This window comes from Trachymyrmex septentrionalis, unplaced genomic scaffold (genome assembly GCF_001594115.1).
Source record: "Trachymyrmex septentrionalis isolate Tsep2-gDNA-1 unplaced genomic scaffold, Tsep1.0 scaffold71, whole genome shotgun sequence".
NCBI lineage: Eukaryota > Metazoa > Arthropoda > Insecta > Hymenoptera > Formicidae > Trachymyrmex > Trachymyrmex septentrionalis.
The window spans coordinates 1,461,007-1,481,220 of NW_017305895.1; the positions used below are offsets into that span (position 1 = coordinate 1,461,007).

At 34.2% G+C, this 20,214-nt stretch overlaps 1 protein-coding gene across 1 annotated transcript in view; it reads right to left on the reverse strand.

The window, feature by feature from the left end:
- The window catches only part of LOC108753777 (disintegrin and metalloproteinase domain-containing protein 10), a 69,495-nt gene extending 50,021 nt beyond the window's left edge, over positions 1-19,474 (reverse strand). Inside the window, exons 1-3 of the mRNA XM_018495667.1 lie at positions 19,085-19,474; positions 6,383-7,062; positions 2,340-2,478 (exon numbers count right to left, since the gene is read on the reverse strand). Of these exons, the coding sequence (XP_018351169.1) occupies positions 2,340-2,478; positions 6,383-6,653 (410 nt within the window). The 5' untranslated portion in view covers positions 6,654-7,062; positions 19,085-19,474. The remainder of the gene's footprint in view (positions 1-2,339; positions 2,479-6,382; positions 7,063-19,084) is intronic.
- Positions 19,475-20,214: the final 740 nt, after the last annotated feature.

The following is a 20,214-nucleotide window of genomic DNA, read 5'->3' on the forward strand; positions in this document are numbered from 1 at the left end:
TGCATACTTTAAATTTTTTTTGTTTATACACTTTTAATAAGAAAGTTATTAAAAAAATAGTTTTGGAAGGGCTAACTTAACACTAGCCTCCCCAACTTCGATTGAATCGAAAAGATTATAATCAATAGATTTTCGTTTGCACATTTCGAAACATTCAATTTTTCATTCGCATACCTTTAGTTAAAAAGATATTCACAATTAAAAAATTCGAAAAGGATCGAAAGTGGGAAATAGGTTCGAATTGCACCTACTATGCTCAAAATGGCATGAATCTATGGATTCTCGTTTACACATTTCGAAACAAGTCGATTTTTCGTTTGCATACCTTTAATTAAAAAGTTATTAAAAAACAATTTTGGGAAGGCTAACTTTATATCAATAAATATGTCTGCCTAGCTGCCCCCCTTCCCACTTTACCAAATCTTAATGAATAAGTTATATAATAATGCGCTATTTATGCGTTCTCAAAATCCGCAAAAAAAAATTTTTGTACTCATTTCGTTCAACTAAAAAAATTTTTTTGAGAAGACTGAGTAGGCTGTCAGTCAGCCTCCCCCACATGTTAATAACAATCGATATGGAAAATACATAGGATATTTATGTGCTATACCATATATGCGCTTTCGTATTCACATAGTTTCAATTTTTGCGCTACATCTTTTAAAGCACTTCCCTCTTGGAACAAACAGTCATATTCATCACTAAGTCGTTTAAAATTGCAAAATTACGCTACCTAATAAAGGTGTGTAAACAAAAAATCAATTTGTTTCGAAATGTGCAAACAAAAACCTTTAAAAAAAATTATCGATTTTGTATGCTATTTTGAGCATAGTAAGTGCGATTCGAACGTAATATTGTTTTCGACTCTTCTCGAAACTTTTATTGTTAATAACTTTTTAACTAAAAATGTGCAAACGGAAAATGGAATTTTTTCAAAATATACAAACGAAAATCTATCGATTATGACCTTTTCCAATTTACTCGAAGTTGAGGGGCTAGTGTGAAGTTAGCTTCCCAAAATTTTTTTTTAATACAACTTTCTTCTCTAAAAGTATGCAAACGAAAATTCAAAGTGTTCATAAATGTGCAAATGATAAGCAATCGAATGAACTATAAAAAATTAATTTTCTTAAAAATTGGGGGGGGGCCAACTACGGATGAAGTCGGACCGTTACCTAACGGCTATTTCTTAAGTTCGTAAATACGCTGTGAGTGAAAGCGCGATTCAATATTTAAACGGTTCCGCCTTAATACACCGACAGTGGATAGAGCGCGGTTTGTTGCTGAACTGCAGTGCTGTCATAAATTGAACTTTCTGCCATTTGTGTTTGTTGCATCTCTTATATTAAATAACCGTGAGAGAGAAACTCCGTGATTGTTGCTCCCAATAGTAAATCCAGTTCAACATGCGAGCACAAATATTATGATATTCAACGCGAAAAAAAGAGAGAAGGACAGAGAAAGCGTCTTCTGAATGTTTTAATTGTTATAACTGTAAGCGTTATCATTGTAATTGCTTCGTAACAAAAAGTTCTCACTTCAGAAAACATTTTAATATTTATTTTTCATGTGTTTTATTGGACGTAGTAGGATATATAAGAGGAAATATTTTATTAAAGGTAAAAATAAAAAATGACCTATGTGATATAAAAACAAGAATGCCTAGTGACTCGAAATACGCTAGTAAACAGAATTAATTTTCTTTCTTGATGAAGATCATAAATTTCTATCTTAGAGAAAAGAGAGACAATAGCAGAACAAGAGAAACAAGATATATTCGCATTAATTAACACATATGATTAATAAAGTAAAATAATTTCGCAACACGCGTGCGATTTATACGAGCTGGACTATACATTGAGTTAGTCTCTTGATCACCATCTCTTTAATCGGATTCAGGTACCACTGACCTAACAAGGACATACCGAGAACGTGCGGGCGGCACATACTGGGCGCAACTTTGTCCGCGATCGCTTTACGAGCAGTGTGTAGGAGGTACACGTATTCGCCAATTTCGAAATGCCATTTGCAAGAGGTCATATAATAGTAACGTACTCGGAGATACTTCCGTCTGTACTGTTAAATCGCACAAAATTCTTCAATTCCACTGTAGAATCGTAGAATTCGGAATTTTAAATTTTTCAAGAGTTTCAAAGACATTCCTTATCTTGATTTAGAATTGGACGTTCGATGATGATCCTGATATTTCAGCAAACTCTTTGGATGCTCAGATTCCGTATCGATCTCTTTCCGTCTTTGCACGGAACACACTGCGAGTGAGGGAAGAGTGCTGTGTGTGCCGAGATAGAGAGGAGTTTGCTTATGGAACTCATACTCACCTATCGAGCGTCTTCAGATTCAAAATCAGGGGTTGCTCGAAGTCGGTGACGTCGCGACGTATCCGGTTGCGATGTCGTTTCAAGGCTACGGTGTCATATGTGGCTGCCTCGTAGTATCTGATATACGAGCGCGTGATATCTGAAAAGCACACAATGAGGAAAACGGATGTTCTATTAGTGGCTGTCTAAGAAAAATGCGTTGCGCAAACGGTAAATCGCGCGAGTCACGCGAAGATGAGTTGCGTCGTAAAAATGCGTTTGTATCAAATGTGACCACAGGCGTGATTGAGAAGGCGAACAAGCGTTCATGATTTTCAAATAAATAAAAAGAAATTGTCCCATTAACTTTTTTTTTTTTTATAAAATAAAGAAAAAGGAACGCGACATAAAACTCATTTGTAAGCTGCAAGCTTTATGTCATTAGTTGTTAGTAGACTTTTTTCCTACAAACAAGTGTACAATTATAAATGCAAATTTTTATCTTTAAAAAAATATTTTTAAAATTCCTTTTCATGAAATGTTAAAGAAATTTCTATTATAGCTAAAGAATAATAATTTTATATCGTTATTGAGAATTTATTTTAATAATACAAAGTCAAAGAAAACCGATCCAGACTAGTTTTTCTAACATATCATAGTTTTTTTTTCATTACATCGTAATTCTTGAGTTCTGCCACATGATGTAAACGCACCTTAAAGCGTATATAATTCGCGCTTGATTGCTCACAGTGGGAAAAAACGCGATGACTATACCAGCTTTTTTATGACTACTAAGATCATTGTAAAATTAGGTATAATATAATTTATATATACCACGTGAGAAATAGAAATAGATTTTGACATTTCCGTATCTTGTCTTCATATTTAACCTTTAAGTGAATAGGTAGTCACAGCACCCTCATACATAGTTATTTTAAAACCTTATTCTGCAAAAGGAAAATAAAAAAAATCGTCTAGAAGGTCTTAAAGTTCATTATTTTTATATTCTTCTATCTCCCCTAAGAATATAAAAATAATATAAATTTAACTCTATACATATTCTATTAAAAAATATATCTATAAAAATAAAATTTAAGCTATTCTAATTTCACTTATTCACCTACCTATTTAAGGTTAAAAGTTCAAAATTAGAAACTATAATTTATTTCTAATTTCTTTCACGACAGTCCTAATGGAACGTAGAATCAAGCAGTTTATCATTAAATACACAATAATAGGTTAAATGAACACATTCATATTTACGGAACTCCTATTTCTGATCGAATGTTTGCATGTAATATATTAATATGTTATAAAAGTACAAACTCACTAATTCTACATACATAATATCAACGTTTATTGCAGATTAAAATTGGATAGTCACATTTAACATCGAATATACAAAAATATTTATCCTTTTATAGAAATGCAATCTAAATCTTAATTGTAAAAAAGGTATCAATGAGAATAAGTTACAAAGCTAAAATTGAACTTTTTTAAAATTTCTTTTTTCAACCATTAAAATCAATCTGAAATCCATTGAAATATTTTGCCTTTTAGCAATGACAATACTCTTGCAATATTTATATAGCTACAGTTATATATACGTACTCTTTCATTGGATCTCCTGTCGCTAATATGATTTTACTTGTATATCAAAGACCTTCTTTCACTCTATCAATTAAATCTATTCACTTCAGATGCCGACGTCTCATCGCAAAAGCGCTGTAAAATCAATTTAATTTACTTTCGCGCGTATTATATACAAGATATGAAATGTTACACTCACTTCGCGGAAACTCTTTTAGTATTTTAGGATGAAAAGATCACGGAAATTTTAAGAGAAAACGAATGCTCGAGCCTTCACCACAACCACTCGGCTGAGAGAGCTCCTCAGAGACGCGTTTTCAGATCTCGGACAAGTGCAGCAGCCGAAGTGCACTTGTTTTGCGTCCACTTTACCGAGAAAATGCACACACATAAATCCGTCAATCTTATCGCTGGATTTCAAAATAACAAATTTAGTAATATTCCGATATTTTTATAATAGTTATACATATACATATTATATATATATGCAAAAGCAATCCACTAATACAGAAAAATATTTTGACGCACTTAAAGAGCTTAAAAATCAATAGTGTTTCACAAAAACGAAGATTGAAGAATTCAACAAGTATTTCAGGAAATCACGTGAAAAATAAAATTCTACTTATTCGGTATAATTTTATTAAATGTGGATGCACAGTAAAATATATAAAAGACAACCCTCAAGTGAGAATTTAGATCAGTAGTCTTTTCACAATACAATATGGCGGCATTGTAGAAAGTATAAGGTGGACTACGAAAGTCTATATACTCTACAATAAAGAATCAAATGTTATCGCCATGTTATCGAATTCAGACTTGAATATCTTACTTAAGGGTTTCTAATGATTATGTGCGTGATGAGACTCTGATGTGGCTCAACACAGTTGTTTGAGAAACAAAACTCGGATTCGATCTAGTCACTCTCGGGTCCAGCTACTTACACCCTTTTTTCCCGCCATAAAATATCTACACTGAAAAAAAAGATTAGTTGCTGCAACAATTTAGATAGTAAAATATGGCATAAAATTTTTGTATGGCTGCAGCAACCAGTCGTAGCAAATTTTTAGTTGTGTTAGCCTATCCGCAATGTCAGTATATGATTTCGATAGGCTAACTCAATTAAAAATTCGCTGCTATACCCAAAAACTGATTGCTGCAGCCATATAAAAATGCTATATTTTACTATCTAATTTGTTGCAGCAACCAATCTTTTTTTTCAGTGTAATTATTTTCCTCGAGAGAGCGAAAGATGAGTAAACGAAAAAAAATCGTTATTCGTCATTCAATTTAATAACTTTTTGTTATTATTTTATTCTTTGTAATAAATCTTAGCGTTGTTTCATTAGGTTTGTTTACAGCTATTAACTTACTTTTCCCATACTTTTTGATTTTTGTACTAGCCGATTAATTTTAAGGAATCTAAGACACGACTACATATTACGTAATATATCTATATTTTAACGAACGGACATTGAATACGTAATTTAAGCAACTTTCGAAGTAAATCGAACGATCAATGGGGCAATGCTAAGCGCAGTTTATGTCACGTGTTTCCAGATCACAATTAGAACACCGTTTAGGGTAGCGTACCATTGTTTCGGTAAGTACTACCAATCGAACGATCGGAACACAAAAGGAACACATTGGACAAAGGCGAGTATCGGACTTTAAGGCCATTATCGACGAGGACGGACCCCTTTGGGACATCGATCGGCGCGGTATTTTGATATAAGTCATCCGAAGACTCTCACATGGGTATACGATCGCCACTAAACCAATATTTTTTCAATTTAAACTTTACTAAATCAAACTCGACAATTTTTCAGTAGACATATCGTACATATTTAACATCTTATATAATATTATATAAATATAAATATTATACAAATGATTATAATATTAACAATTTTATAACATAAGAAAATAAATGAGCATTAATTTTTATATTTATACATTCTGTCCTAAAATCTTAATTTATTTAAAAATAAAAACAATAATATTGACAAATATATAAAAAAAAATTAATATTACAATTCAAGTATTTAAGAACACTAATATTTGAAATATTAAAAATATTTGAATAAGAATGACAAGATATATTTCGAAAAATGAAGGAATTACGTATTTGTTAAATAAAACTTTCTAAGTTAACATTATAAGTGTTCCCGAATATTACAAAAATGCATAAAAAGTGTGATACTTTAATAGACCTTTTTATTTTATTCTATTAAGAATTTTTTCAAACTAATAATTCTCTAAAAAATAATCTTGATTTTCTATGTTCCGTAAAAAAAAAATCAAATAATCACGCGCGAAAAAGAATCAGTATGTAAAAATTCAATTTTTCCCAACTCGATCCCAAATTCGATATGTACCTTCGATTTGAAGGCGCAGATCCAGCATACGAACTTTGGGGACACCGAGTCAATTTAACTTTACGGAATAACAAAGAGAGCTCACCAAATGTGACTCACCTCTATACGGTGGTGCGGGATGAAGGGGAGACGCATCGACGACGGCCATCGGAATCCAAACGGGCAGCAGCAACAGCACAAAGAAAATCGAACACGTCGTGATGGACCATTGACTCCTGCCCCCCACTGTCGCGGTAACCGCGGAGCGCATCGCGGGCCCACGGGCCCCGTGCTGGTGCCCCGTATGGCCCTCCGTTTCCTCTTCCTCCTCCTCCTCCTCCTCCTCCTCCTCCTCCCTATCTTCACCCACGGCCAGGGCCGCAACGCGCATGGGCCCGATGTTCCGTACCCCGGCAACAACTAATGGCGCTATCTGCCTTTCGTCGAGGAGTCGACCACCGCAACACTTTGCCAATCACCTACCAAGATCATTTCTCCGTCCTTCTTCTCCGATCGTTCTCCCCCTCCTTCTCTTACCCCTCCTGCCCTCTCTCCACCGCCCCTTTCTCTCCGCCACCTCCTCCTCGTCTTGATCGTAGGTCGCTCAACCTTTCGACCCCTCTGCCGTCTCCACCACCACCGTGTCTCTCTTCGCTTTCAGCCTTCCTCTTTTTTTCTTCTCTTTTTCAGTCGGTTCCACCTCGCTTTACCTTCGACGGCAGATCGACTCCTCCTCGTCGTCCTCTTTCCTCTTCGACATTCACCACCTCCGAGCGCTGCTCTCCGGCCGTCGATCGATCCTGTTGACAAGAATGTTGTGCGAATTATCGCAAGTGCTACGAATATGCAACATTATTTTACGAAATCAAAGAGACTAACAAAGTTAAATTAGAGCAGCGCTTTCGCGACCGCGAAACTTGCTGCGTTACGAAATTACACGCTTGTTTTCATGCACAAGGAAGTGATAGGGATAGCCGAGTGTTTTTTTTTTTACATCGTAAAACTAAACTTGTAAACTTGTAAACTGTAAAAGTTTGAGACGCAGAGGGGGCAAAGGGGACCAAGATAGAGTGTTGTCGACTCGGCAATTGCGGCTAGAGAATTGTTCGTGCGAGCGGTCTCGTATAACGTAGTATGTTAATGGTATACACAGTATACAGTATATGGGGGACTCCACAAGGGAATGCACAAACAACTCTGCGGTGCATTAAATAAAAATCTTTAAAAATATTCCAAACATTACATAGACACTGAAAGCACTGAAAGAAAATCTTAACATATATTTCTTTGAATAGTACTTACTATATAAACGTTTACTTACAGTAAATAAATATTTATTACAGAACAAAAATGATAGTCAAATCAAATTAATGAATTTTTTGTATCAAATAAATACATAATATGTTTACACTTAATAAATATTTACTTAGAACTATTCAAACAAATATTTATTATAATTTAGTTTCTTTCAGTGTATAACATTAATAATTTAGCAAGAAGCGACAGTTTGATATAACGCAATATGAAAATTTAATTTATATATGAATTTTTTCAATATTTACAAAATTTCCTGAATTGTTGCTGATTTACTCGTTGAATAGTGAACAGTTTGATTACTCGAGATTATTTCTGGTATAATTTCCTAATTTCATTGAAAAACTGGACGTCAAATTCGTTTATATTGTACATAACAATGCAGGTGAGATTATTAATAAATAACAACGATTAAAAATGCTCGTGAAATACATCAGTTTTTCAGCGCGCAAACATTTTGCATTTTTCATGAAAAAAGTTTTGATACATGTAAATGAAACGCGACTGGTACGAGAGTTACTTTCGTATTGTTAATACTTGACGGACGAAACTGCTTTATGTCTCTGGAAATAGTGATTTCATTGGTTGAAATATAATTAACAACACTTCGGATCAGAGATGTACGATTCATTCTCTAAAAATTGATTTTTTACAAAAAGATCGTTTCGACAAAAAATCCTTTTTGTAAAAAAAAAGATACAATTCTTTACAAAGAGATCGGTTTTTAAAATAGTCCTTTTTAGTTAAAAAATTGTTGCAAGATAGATCGATTTACAATCGCTAATATTATTTGGAAAGATCGATCTTTTGAAGATTGGAACACCATCTCTATCTCGGATATATTCGACATTTCAGCCCTTTACATTGTGAGATCATAAAAAATATACATTTTACGAGTTGTTTTTTAAAAGTGAATCAGTGCTACACTTATAATAGATCTAATCATCAGTGAATATTTACTGTTTTTGAGTAATGATACATTGATACATTTTTAAAGATTATGATTTTCTGCAGACCAACCTGCATTTCAATCTGCAGGGAATCATAATTTCTAAAGTGAATTAGTATATTATTACGAAAAAACACTAAATATTCGCTGATTACATCAGTTATAAGTATAGTATACTGAAGTTAATAATAATACACTGATTCTCACTTTCAAAGAGTGAATAATAATCCTATTGTAAATATTAGAGAATTTAATTTTTCATTTATTTATGCAGAAATAATGTATTTTCTTTTAATTGGTTATCAATTTTATATTTAATTAAATCTTGTTCAACAATTTTAAATAACGAATGTGTTAGTTATTCTCATTGATGATTCGCGTTCAAAAAAACCATATCGGAATAAATTCAGAAATATGGAAATACGTTGTATTTTACAAAAACGATACAAAGTACAGAGGTAATAATTAAAAAAACTAATACATGTTAAGAAAAATTAAAAAATTTTAATTCAATATACATAATAAAATTGTGCGACTATCATTTATTTTATTTTCAATCCATTGCACTGTTAGATATCAAAGGAACAATAGTAAATCAATCCCTTGAGTAAAATGACATTTTATTATTTTTTACTTCCATGTGTCAAAATATAAATCAATCTATTTCTGTAGTTAAGCAGCTTGATTTCAAAATAAACAATTAAAAATAAACATTTATATTCTATGTTAACATTATTAACGTACGCATTTAGAAAATAATAAACTAAGTTCTCGACTAAGTTTGACTTAAATATACTTCTTAAATTAAATTGTTTAATTTCGCACTGTTTTAAATTAACGACATATTGAATAGGAGTAATGGCAACCTATACATGAAAAAAATAATGCATAAATAATATCAGCTAACAACAGTTTAATTGAAAATAAGCTTGTTTATTCATAACAGTATTAATATCACACATAACTTATTAATATTTATAAAAAAAACAACCTATCTTATTAAAATTAAATATCTTATTAAAACAAGAGAGCCTGATATATTTATTTCATTAATAATCTTATGGAATTATTAACAAGATTATTTTCAATTAAACTGCTGTCGGCTAATGCTTAGCATGTGTAATGTTAATACACCATACTTTTTTATGAAAACAATTTAAATTAATTAACATTAGTATAATTTAACATTATGAATTTAGCGTGTACAGTCGTGGACAAAACAATTGCAACACTCTTTTCTTTTCGATGGATTTCGGAATGTAGCCTTCTTACGAAGCAATTGATTCTTATCGTTGTTCTATAATAGGGTCGCAAATTGTAAGCTATAAGAAATTGACCAATCACAGTTAAATAATCGACAAAAATAATCGACTAAAATTGATGGTTAATTTCTTATAACTTACAGCTTGCGACTTTATTATAGAATAGGCTTTGTGGACGTAACTTAAATGGCGTTTAACCATTCAATCGCTTTACGAGCAAGGCTGAATTTAGAAACTCATCGGAAAATAAATTTTGCAACAGTTCTGTCCACGACTGTACAACAATGACTGCGTTCAGCAGAGAAAACTAATTTAACTCAATTAGCGCTTAGTGATTCTTTAATATGATTGGTTCCTACCTTGATTCCTACGCTTCCTACTAGATCCAGCGAAGAAAAGGCTAAAGCTAAAGGCAAGAACTAATCATATGAAAAAATCATTAAGCGTTAACTGATTTAATTTTTTCTGCTGAACGTATCCAATATTTGGCATGCGAAAGAACGTTTATATATTTTTTTTCCATAAAAACTCAGTCTGACAGCCACCTCGAAAAGAAATTTAACAGGCCACATAAAAGGGAAGGGCGACATGTATGTGTGTGTAAACTAAATACATATATATATATATAAACCTTAACATATACCGACCTAACGTGCCGTAGGAACGTCAAGAAACGCACGCTTTAATGGATAAATAAAAGTGCATGCATCGCGACGCGTCGGCGCGCAAGCTCAACATCACCGGGGCGATAATACGTTTTTCCACGATGACACGACGCATAATCCGCGAATAAATCATGTTTACGCTTAAGCTCGTGAGCAATGAACAACAAACGCCACCAGCGGATCCTTTAGAGTATTTCGCTTGGGACTTTGTCCCCAAGCGTGACGAAGAGACTGAAATAAGATTTAAGATTAGATTCCGAGTTATATTATTGCAATAAAAATACAATCAAAATACAGTGAAACTAATAAATATGACTGAAAGATTTCAGAAAGCTTTATTTTACGTCCTTTTATAATGCTATGCTTCTCTATAAAATGATTATAATATTTGATAAAAAGAGATCGTGACTAAGCTCGAAAAAAGTTGTGAGCAAATTTACACAAACTTCAAAATGTCAACGTTCCATCGATGGCTTTGGTCAAACGTTTATTATTTTAAACCGATTCAACAAACCCGAGTTCCGAGAACAGAGATTTTGTGAAAAATAAGATCCTCGGTCATTTTCTCGCGTCGCATGTTCTCTTTTCCGACCGGATGTAAAGTTCACAATTAGGTAGGTAGGACGCAATATTTCAAGAAACTCTAAAGTTCGTTGCCAAAATAAATTACGTGGGGCGCTGCAAAGCACTGCAGCCGGATATACTCTCTCGGTACACTGTGTAGAGGCGGTCCCCGAGCGGGATAGACACTACATTCCGAAAATGGAATGTCGACGCGATGTTCGTACGAGGAGGAGCTTTATCGCACCTCGTCCGTGCAGGCGGAAGAATGACCTGGCGCGGCGAAAGCCATTACTCGCATTTCGCAAGTCCTGGCACGGCGAAACGGCGAATTTACTGCACGGTTCGCATTTGATGATCATTCCAAGACGAGTCACCCAGCCCAAAGTGAGAAAGAAGTGACTCACAAACGAATCTCCGTCACAAATGTCTCCGTAAAATAATCATCTGCATTGATAGATGTGAGAAACAGAGAGAGAGAGAGAGAGAGAGAGAGAGAGAGAGAGAATGCAATATTGCTTTTATAATTAAAATTGTGGAGACGTAGACATTTACGCTTCTTAAGAAAGAATCTGAGCACTTTCAGTTCTCATTTTTAAAATGCTGCTTTTATAATATATATAATAAATACAATATTTGATAATAAATATTATATATTAATAATGATACGAGTGATATAACAAATACTATTAATAGTAAGACGTAATATCTATTTATACGAGATCTGTAGTATAAAAATATCTAGTTGTACTCATTTAGAATTCACTATTTCAGCTATTGATAGAACTTATACTGAATATCTATTTCTCTCGTCTTTAAACGCAGATAATTATACCTGTGTGAAAGGAAATCCTTCGTTTTTCTTACAGTTTTTTTTTTTTTTATCGAGTGAGAACCCCGATGAATTCGCCTTGAAGCCGAAGAAACCCGTTCCTCCGATGCATTCACTTTGAATGATTAATCCGCGTGGGCACGGGACCAGATAAGAGAATAGATGAATCTCTTAGCATACAAAACTCGGAGTTTTCTCATAAGCCACGGCTACTACAATAGAATATGAAATCCGACCTCGACACCTCGGGAAACATCGAACACAAGTGCGCATCTCTCTCGGTTTATCATCTATTAATACACGTCACAGATACGTGATGCTCTATCTATTATATATCAGGATCTGACTAGGTTCTCTCGTCGTCGTGATACGTCACCGAAATTCCACCGTGATAGTTCAGAGATATCGATAGACGAGAAACCGATACTGAGAGGATTAGTGTGTCGTAAGCGTCGTTCATCAGCGAACACGATCGGACAATTTTCCGTCGAGCGCGCTTCGCTGAACCGTTACCTTGCAACGCGCGCACCAGCGAAACACGTTTTGCGTAATGTCCAAGCGGTAGAGATAGAGCCCGGATGAATGGAATAATTACGAAGGAACCGATCCTCCGGCACACCGTCCAACTGCGATCAAAACCTTCTTTAAAAGCGCGCGATGAATTTTATGATTTGATGACAGTTTTAAAATTCGACCATTCACCAAAACGTACTTTAGTAATACTGCACTATTAAATCGCACACAAGAGATTTGAAATCTATCTTTTACACTCTGAATAAAATAAAGGCAATTTCATTAAAACGAGGAAGAGAAATTAGTAGATATCCAATAAAAACCTTTCTTATCGTAACACACTCATATTATAGATCCAAAGAAATAAAAAAATCAATATTTAATTTATTTACATTTTACGTATTTTGATTTCCAACTGAATCAGCATTTTAAAAGCTTGATTGATCTCTCTTTTCGCCTTTTATGATATTATTTATTGAGCTCTCCGCTTTATAGATACTTTCTATAATTATCAAATAACAATAGCCAGGAAACATGTTATAATTTCACGTTTCAGCGAATCTCTTTCGCATTCGAGATATATGGAACCTTTATAAAACCTTTTCTATGTTTGTTGCTAAATTGTTTTGAATTGATAAAAAGAGATTTTCAGCGATGAGAGTTCGAGATATGTAATTTTTAAAAATCAATTGTATAAAAATGAAAAAAATTCAGGTACTTAAAACCACACTGAAATCTATTTTCGTTGTCGTGATTTGCGCAACTTTATTGAAACTTTCGCAATTAATTTTAAGCGAGGAAGTTTTATTTTTAAGTGCATGAAATTTCTAAGGCAAGTGTTTTTTGGTAGAAACACTTTGCGCTTGAAGTACATGAATTACATTCAGACAACACGTTAACATTCATTACGTTCATAAAAGACGCTTATTACAGTTAAGAACAACTTTAGTACATAGAATTTACAAAATTCTTTCAACATTTTATACTACGCTCACGCATTGTTCTCCAAACTAAGGTCTATAATGCTTCGACGTACATTTCAGAAATCTTTTCTGACATATCAGACTATCCAAATAATAGTGTTGAGATTCGTAATGTTATTCGCGTGTGCAGCGCGATCCATTGGGATTTCAGTATATATTATGAATTTCTAGCCCAGTTTCACATTTAGTTGGAGAAGCGAAGTCAGAAATTCGCAACAATCCTGCATTCTGCACTGCATCTAATTATAACTGAAAGATCTGGTACAAAGAAAGGTCAATCTTCATATATTAAATCTAAATTATCCCGAGGCGGCGTACAAAATTGACTCAAAATCACACTCTATGTTAACCGATGCACAAAGAAACGTTTTAAATCGCTAAATATCATTACTCATTTTTATCATAACTCTCAAACGTGTAAAAACTTAACCAACATTCGTTTTAAATATTATTTAATTCCTATGTGACTGTTTTATTATCTTAATCCTCAACAGATCCACGGAATAATAATGTTGTACGAGATATTCTAAAAGTACTCTAAAAGATTTTAAAGAATAATTCCTTTCACAAATTCAAGACGAAAACTTCGTATGACCATATGTCCAAAATGGCTTAAGTTTCAAAGATACAGGATGTCAAAGTTAAAGGAAAAGTTTCGCTTTTTCCAAAACTTTCGAAAACCACTTGGGTTATTTTGATGAAATTTTGTTTACGTTTCTAAGACATCAAAATAACCCAAGTGGTTTCCGAAACTTTGGAAAAAAACAAAATTTTTCCTTCAACTTTGACATCCTATCTTTGAAACTAAACCGTTTCGGACGTATATGGTGCTTTCCAGCAAGAGATACAATATAACACAGTAATCATTTCATTTTTGTTTAACATTGGCAAACAATAAGGATGTAATAATTCACTGTGTTACGCTGTATCTGTGTCTCTTGCTGAAAAGCATTCAAAAAAGTTGACAGTTCAAAAAATATGAATGTAGATTTAACATCCCTGGTGTGGATTTAACAGCCATGCGATATAATTCTCACTGTGTTAATAGCAATGTGATGTGGATTTAAAACTCACGTTAAATTCATATCATATTGATGTTAATATTAACACCGACATAATGAGAATTATATAGACACCGCTATTTTTTAGAGTGTGATTATAGTTTCCGTTTTGAATTTGTGTGAGAAATTATTTCTTAAAATCTTTTAGATTTTAAAGTATTCTTTAAATTCTTTCGAGTGGAATTTCACTCTAAAAAGTGAAATCTCACTTATCTTAAAGATTGAAAATTCTGCTACTCTTTCTCAAGACTGACAGAATTTTTCATTCTTTAAAATGACATTCCATATTCTAAAGAATTTAGAGAGTACTTACACAAGAAAGGTTAGAATTTCCAACCCGGAAATTCAAAAAATTCTGAAAAATTGCGCGCAAGTAAATTAGTTCATCCATAACACAAAACTATTTTTCATGCTATATTATCATTTAAGGGGAAGAAATTATCTCTTGAAAAAATATCGATTTTTCTTTTTGATGAAATAACTGCTGAACGGTGAGAGATATCGAAAAAAAGTTTTAAACAAAAGTTGCATCTCTTTTTACATGTATAAAACTGCATATAAATAAGTATCAAAACATCCATATTTTTTCAATACTTATCTAAACACAGCTTTGTAGATATAAAAAAAAAGAAATGCAATTTTTGTTAAATTTTGTTCGATATCTCTCACTCAGTGATTTTTTTAAAAAATAAAACTTTTTCTTTGTCTTTGACATCCTGTATCTTTAAAACTAAATCGTTTCTTGAACATGTAGTGATATAAAGTTTTCATCTTAAATTTGTATGAAAAATCACTCCTTAAAATTTTTTAGAGTACTTACTTAGTATCCACTCTGTATAACAACAGAAGATTATTCTGTGGTCTGTTGCTTAAAATAAAACAGCAATAGAAATTTTTTAAATATGCATTTAAAACCATAGGCGATTAAAGTTTTGCACATTTGAGAATTACCTGTACACGTTTCAGAATTTTTTGAATTTTCGCGTTGCCTAATCTAATCTCCCTTGTTAATATCCACCTTGTATATCTGACGGATATACAGAATGTGGCTTTAATAGTTATAACTATTCCTGTCGTTATTTCCAAATACAGCATCACAGTGCCTTTCGCGGCTTTTTTAGCATAACATAATAAAACACTCTGCCTCCCCTAGAGACTGTACAGTCACAGGAATATGAACATCATATCTGGACTTCCTCTTTGACTTCGCGATCGAACTTGCAAGCTTTACTCAACTCAAGAGTCTTGACGAGCCGTTACCAATTTCTGTCGCAAATATTTCCCGACGTTTAAAGACGTTTTCCAGTGCGCCGATTCAAATCGAGGGACGAAGTGGAACTAACTCGTTCCTCGCTGTCGCGAGGCATCCTTTAAAAGGCACGTGTAATTTATCTGAATTGTTTGGTATAAAACGACGTATTCAAACGAGTGAGATTGTGTAGTACCAGCAAAGAATTTTTAACGGTTTTTTTAATTATTTATTTCTGAAAATATCTTTATCACATGATATATCTGCAAGCATCATAGCTTTCAGTGGAAAAGATAAAAAATCACGAATTTTTTGCGATCAATTTTTCACTCACACTAGTGTAAAACAATTAAATTTAAAACAATAATTATTTAACGACTTCAAGTAAGTATATATGTATATATATAATAAATGTTTAACTATATATATAATATATGTATATTATATATACAAGTATGTATATACAATATACATATATAGCTACCTTTAAATATTTCGTATAATTTATCTACTTGCTGTAACCAAAACAATTCTACCTCGTAGTTGCTTTTAAAATTTACATTGCCGGGAATAGTCACCAAAAATATTTTTAAATCTCAGTGGCGAAACAATGTAAATTTTTGTAAAATATTGTTTTATACAGTTATATTGTTTAACATTTTTTTTTCTTTTTTTTTTTAGTAATTATTCTTTACAGATTATTCTTTAAATATGAAATCGAAAACTCACAATAAACAAACATTGTTGAAATCATATTAGATGTTTTAATTAAAATCTATATTTAAAAAAATACTGTCATAAAATAAGCAACTTAACATGTTCAATTTTGTTAATTTTGTTAGATTTTTACGAAACATTACATTTTTCAGAAAATTATGATAAAATGTATATCCATATGTTCTCAAATATAAAAATCGGAATAAATAATATACAATATGTTAATAATAGTGACTTTAATTGAAATATAAAAATACTCCGTGTAATCATTTACGCATATAAAAAAAAATCAAGCGATTATTCTCAAATTATTCACTTTAATAATCAAAATTAATAATAATTATAAAATAATAAAAGTGACGGATTATGTACATACATATATATAACAACTAAAAAATATTCATAGTTGATCCTGTATATAATTCATTATAATCATTCGCGTAATCCCGCCATTGTAACGATATCTTTTCACGGAGTTGGAATACGAAATGTAATTTTATACAATAGACGCAAAGCGTGATATCTCCTTGTTCCTTCCTCTTTTTAGTACAATACAGTTTCTCTTGTTATATCCGTTTAATATAAATTTCTCCTTACTTGCTCGAAATTGTTGCCGGCGCGGCGTCAGGAATTACAGTGGCGTGGCGCGATTCGACGGGAACGCTGACTCGTCCCGACAAGTTATATCCTGATTCGTCACGTCGCGTCGACCGCGCGCCGCATGCACGACCAACTTCACGCGTCTCGCTCCGCGAGAGATCCGACCTGCTAATCACGTTCCTTTCATTCTGATCGGAACGTAACGCGGAGGGACGGCGTGAGCGTTCGATTGTGACGAAACACAGAGGGACTCGCGTCATAAACATACATAAACATATGAGACGTCCTGTCATTAGATCTGCTCGCGTTACTTGCACTTTTTGCGCTCTCGGCAGTTTCGCTTTCTCTCTCTTTTCAACGCCCAAATATATATATTTAAATTTATTCGCGTTACTTGCACTTTTTGCACCTGGCATCTTCGTTTTCTTTCTCTTCAACATTCGAATATTATATTTATCTTGTTTTGAGTACAAAAATTTAATTTTTAGGGATTTCGAGCAATGCGGACAAATTTTCTATTTCATTTTGAGTGCATATATTTTTCGGAATTTCAAGCAACGCAAATAGCCACGTTAGGCCAATATTATATTTGTCCGTTTATTTTTTGTCACACGGCAAATTTTTTAAGTCTAGAGGTCCAAGAAACTCTCTGTGCTATCAATTATAATACACAAAATTTGTTGTACGGCAAATGTAATATCTTATCCTTTTAACAATACGACGCGACGCGACGCGACGAAAATGGCGGTTATTTCGATATCAATGATCAACGAGACGTACGTGTCAAAATGTGCGTCCTGCGAATTCGGTTTCAAGGGCAAGCAGAGCGAATAGCAAAGTGTCTTTATCTTTTAATTGTTAAAATTCTAACGAAATGTTTCTCGATACGATAAAATAATGATTTTTATCGATTTCTCATAATTAATACCTAAATAACGCTTGGAAAAAAAAGTTTTAAGAATCAGCGCTGTAATTGGTTGTACATCACGCGTTTAATTAGTAGTACGCCATAACAATATTTTTAAATGTTAACATAATAATAAAATATTTGTATACTCAAGTAACCTAAAAATATATATTCAAAACTCGTCGAGCTCCAAAAGTTGGGAAACAAAATTTGTTTTAAATTAACATTTTTGGGATTACTTACTTAAATATGTAGTGGATCCAATAACAGTTACTGATCTGAAAAATTATTGTCAAAGAAATGTTTTTAATAATAATTTTTTAACAATAATCTTTAGATCCAATAATTGCTATTCGATTTAAAGAATTATTGTTAATAAACATATTGTTAGGGATATTTAATAAAAAGATTGGAGCTCTATGAAGAACTACATACATTTTGCAATAAACTTTTAAGCCTTAAAGACCCCCCCCCTCCCCCGTAAGAAATTGACCAGTTATAGTTGAATGTGAGAGGAATAATCGACTACGATTGGTCAATTTCTTACGGGCTTTTAAGACTTAAAACTTAGGTAATAGCTTATTAGAAAGCCCATTAAGTCCGTGTCATAATACGCATTGGAAATTGCGAAATGAATTAAAATTCAACCAATTGGAATAAAACGGATTAAAATTAAATTAGGTATTTGACTGATCGAATTCTAATCTATAATTCGTAATCCTTAGTTTCCAATGCGTAGTGTGACATAAGTTTTCTTTTTACGAGATACGATCGACACAAGCAAGCACAAATGTGGTTGTACCTTTATTACTCATTAAATGTAAAAAAAGGACAAAACAACGTTTGTGTCGACCGTGTCTCCTAAAAAAAAAGCAACCTTATTATTTAAACATAAATACTTATTATATAATAATTTTAAAATAATCCCAAAATGAAAATCTTCAAAAATTTCTAAACTTTCGGCCCGGAGTGTATATCGGAACGTTTAACATCCAGAAATTCAAACGTGTAGCGCGGAAAATGGCGCCAGTTCCTTTGAATTTTTACCTGAAACAGCGAGATGACCGCGATTCGCTCGAGTACTCCAAATTCATCGGAGGACACGCGGCACTAACGGAAATATCCTGATGTACACTGTACGCGCGCTCATCGTGTTCGTTGATAATACACCATAGCAATGCGCTTGTCCTGCGCTTGTTCGACACTTACCAAGGTGCAGCTCGTTGCTCCGCGAGTCCTGATGCCGCTAGCAGGCACCGCGGGCGTGCTCGTCGTCGTCGCCGCCGCCGCCGCGAGGAGTCCTGGGCGCTCGACGATGCGCGCCACCCGACGAAGAAGTTGCCTCGGAACCCCCGTGTGTCATCGGCGTTCATCGCCGCGTGACGACGACGAGGACGACGACGACGCCGCCGCCGCCCGCATATACACCGGGCATCCGGAATACATGTACGCACAGGCACGCGCACACACTGAACACTCACGCGCGTCCGCACCCGCGCGCGCGCACACACACGTGTCAGAGAGGAATAGATGGACAGATAGAAACCGTAAACCTTTCGATCCAGCCGCGTGACGGACGGCCGGAGCACGAAGCACGACTCCGAAAACGGAGGCACGAAAACAGTGGTTATCACGCGCGAGCGCGCACATACACACTAATGAAACGTCAACAAGCACTAACAGAGAGCGGCAGAGCGACAGAGCGCGTTCCGCAACACACTGACAAGACCACTTCGCCGCTCGCGGACGAAGACTCCCGACTCCCGAGGCCAACGACTCCCCCCACCAATCGCGCGCATTCGACCCAGCTATACATCCCCTCTCCCGCCCAATCCCGCGCGACCTTCCCTCTCCCCGCTCGCCGCGCTCCGTCTACTACTCGGCGCAGACTTCTCTTTCTTCCCTCGTCCCTTTCTCTCTCTTTTTTTCCATCGTCGCTCTTTCTCTTTCTTTATCTCCAGCGTATTCTAACAATATTAGTTTTATTACGCGTTGCTTGAAATTCTCAAAAATTGTTGTACTGATTAAAGAGACAAATATATGTTTGAATATTGGAGAGAAGCTGAGTGTAAACAAGTACAAGCAACGCGAACAGACTTATTTATTATTGTAAATGTTGAAGATGACAAGTCCGAGTTTTGACACTTTTGACGTTTCGATCGCGCGTGTGAAAGGCGGATTAGATCACACGTGACGTTAAAATATATTTTTATCACGCACTCTCTCTCTCTCTCTCTCTCCTTCTGTTCCATATCCTTCCACGTTTCCCACCACGAGCGAAACGGACTTATTCAACCCCCTCACCTTCACTCCCTTGCCCTACCGTCCATTCTATCTCG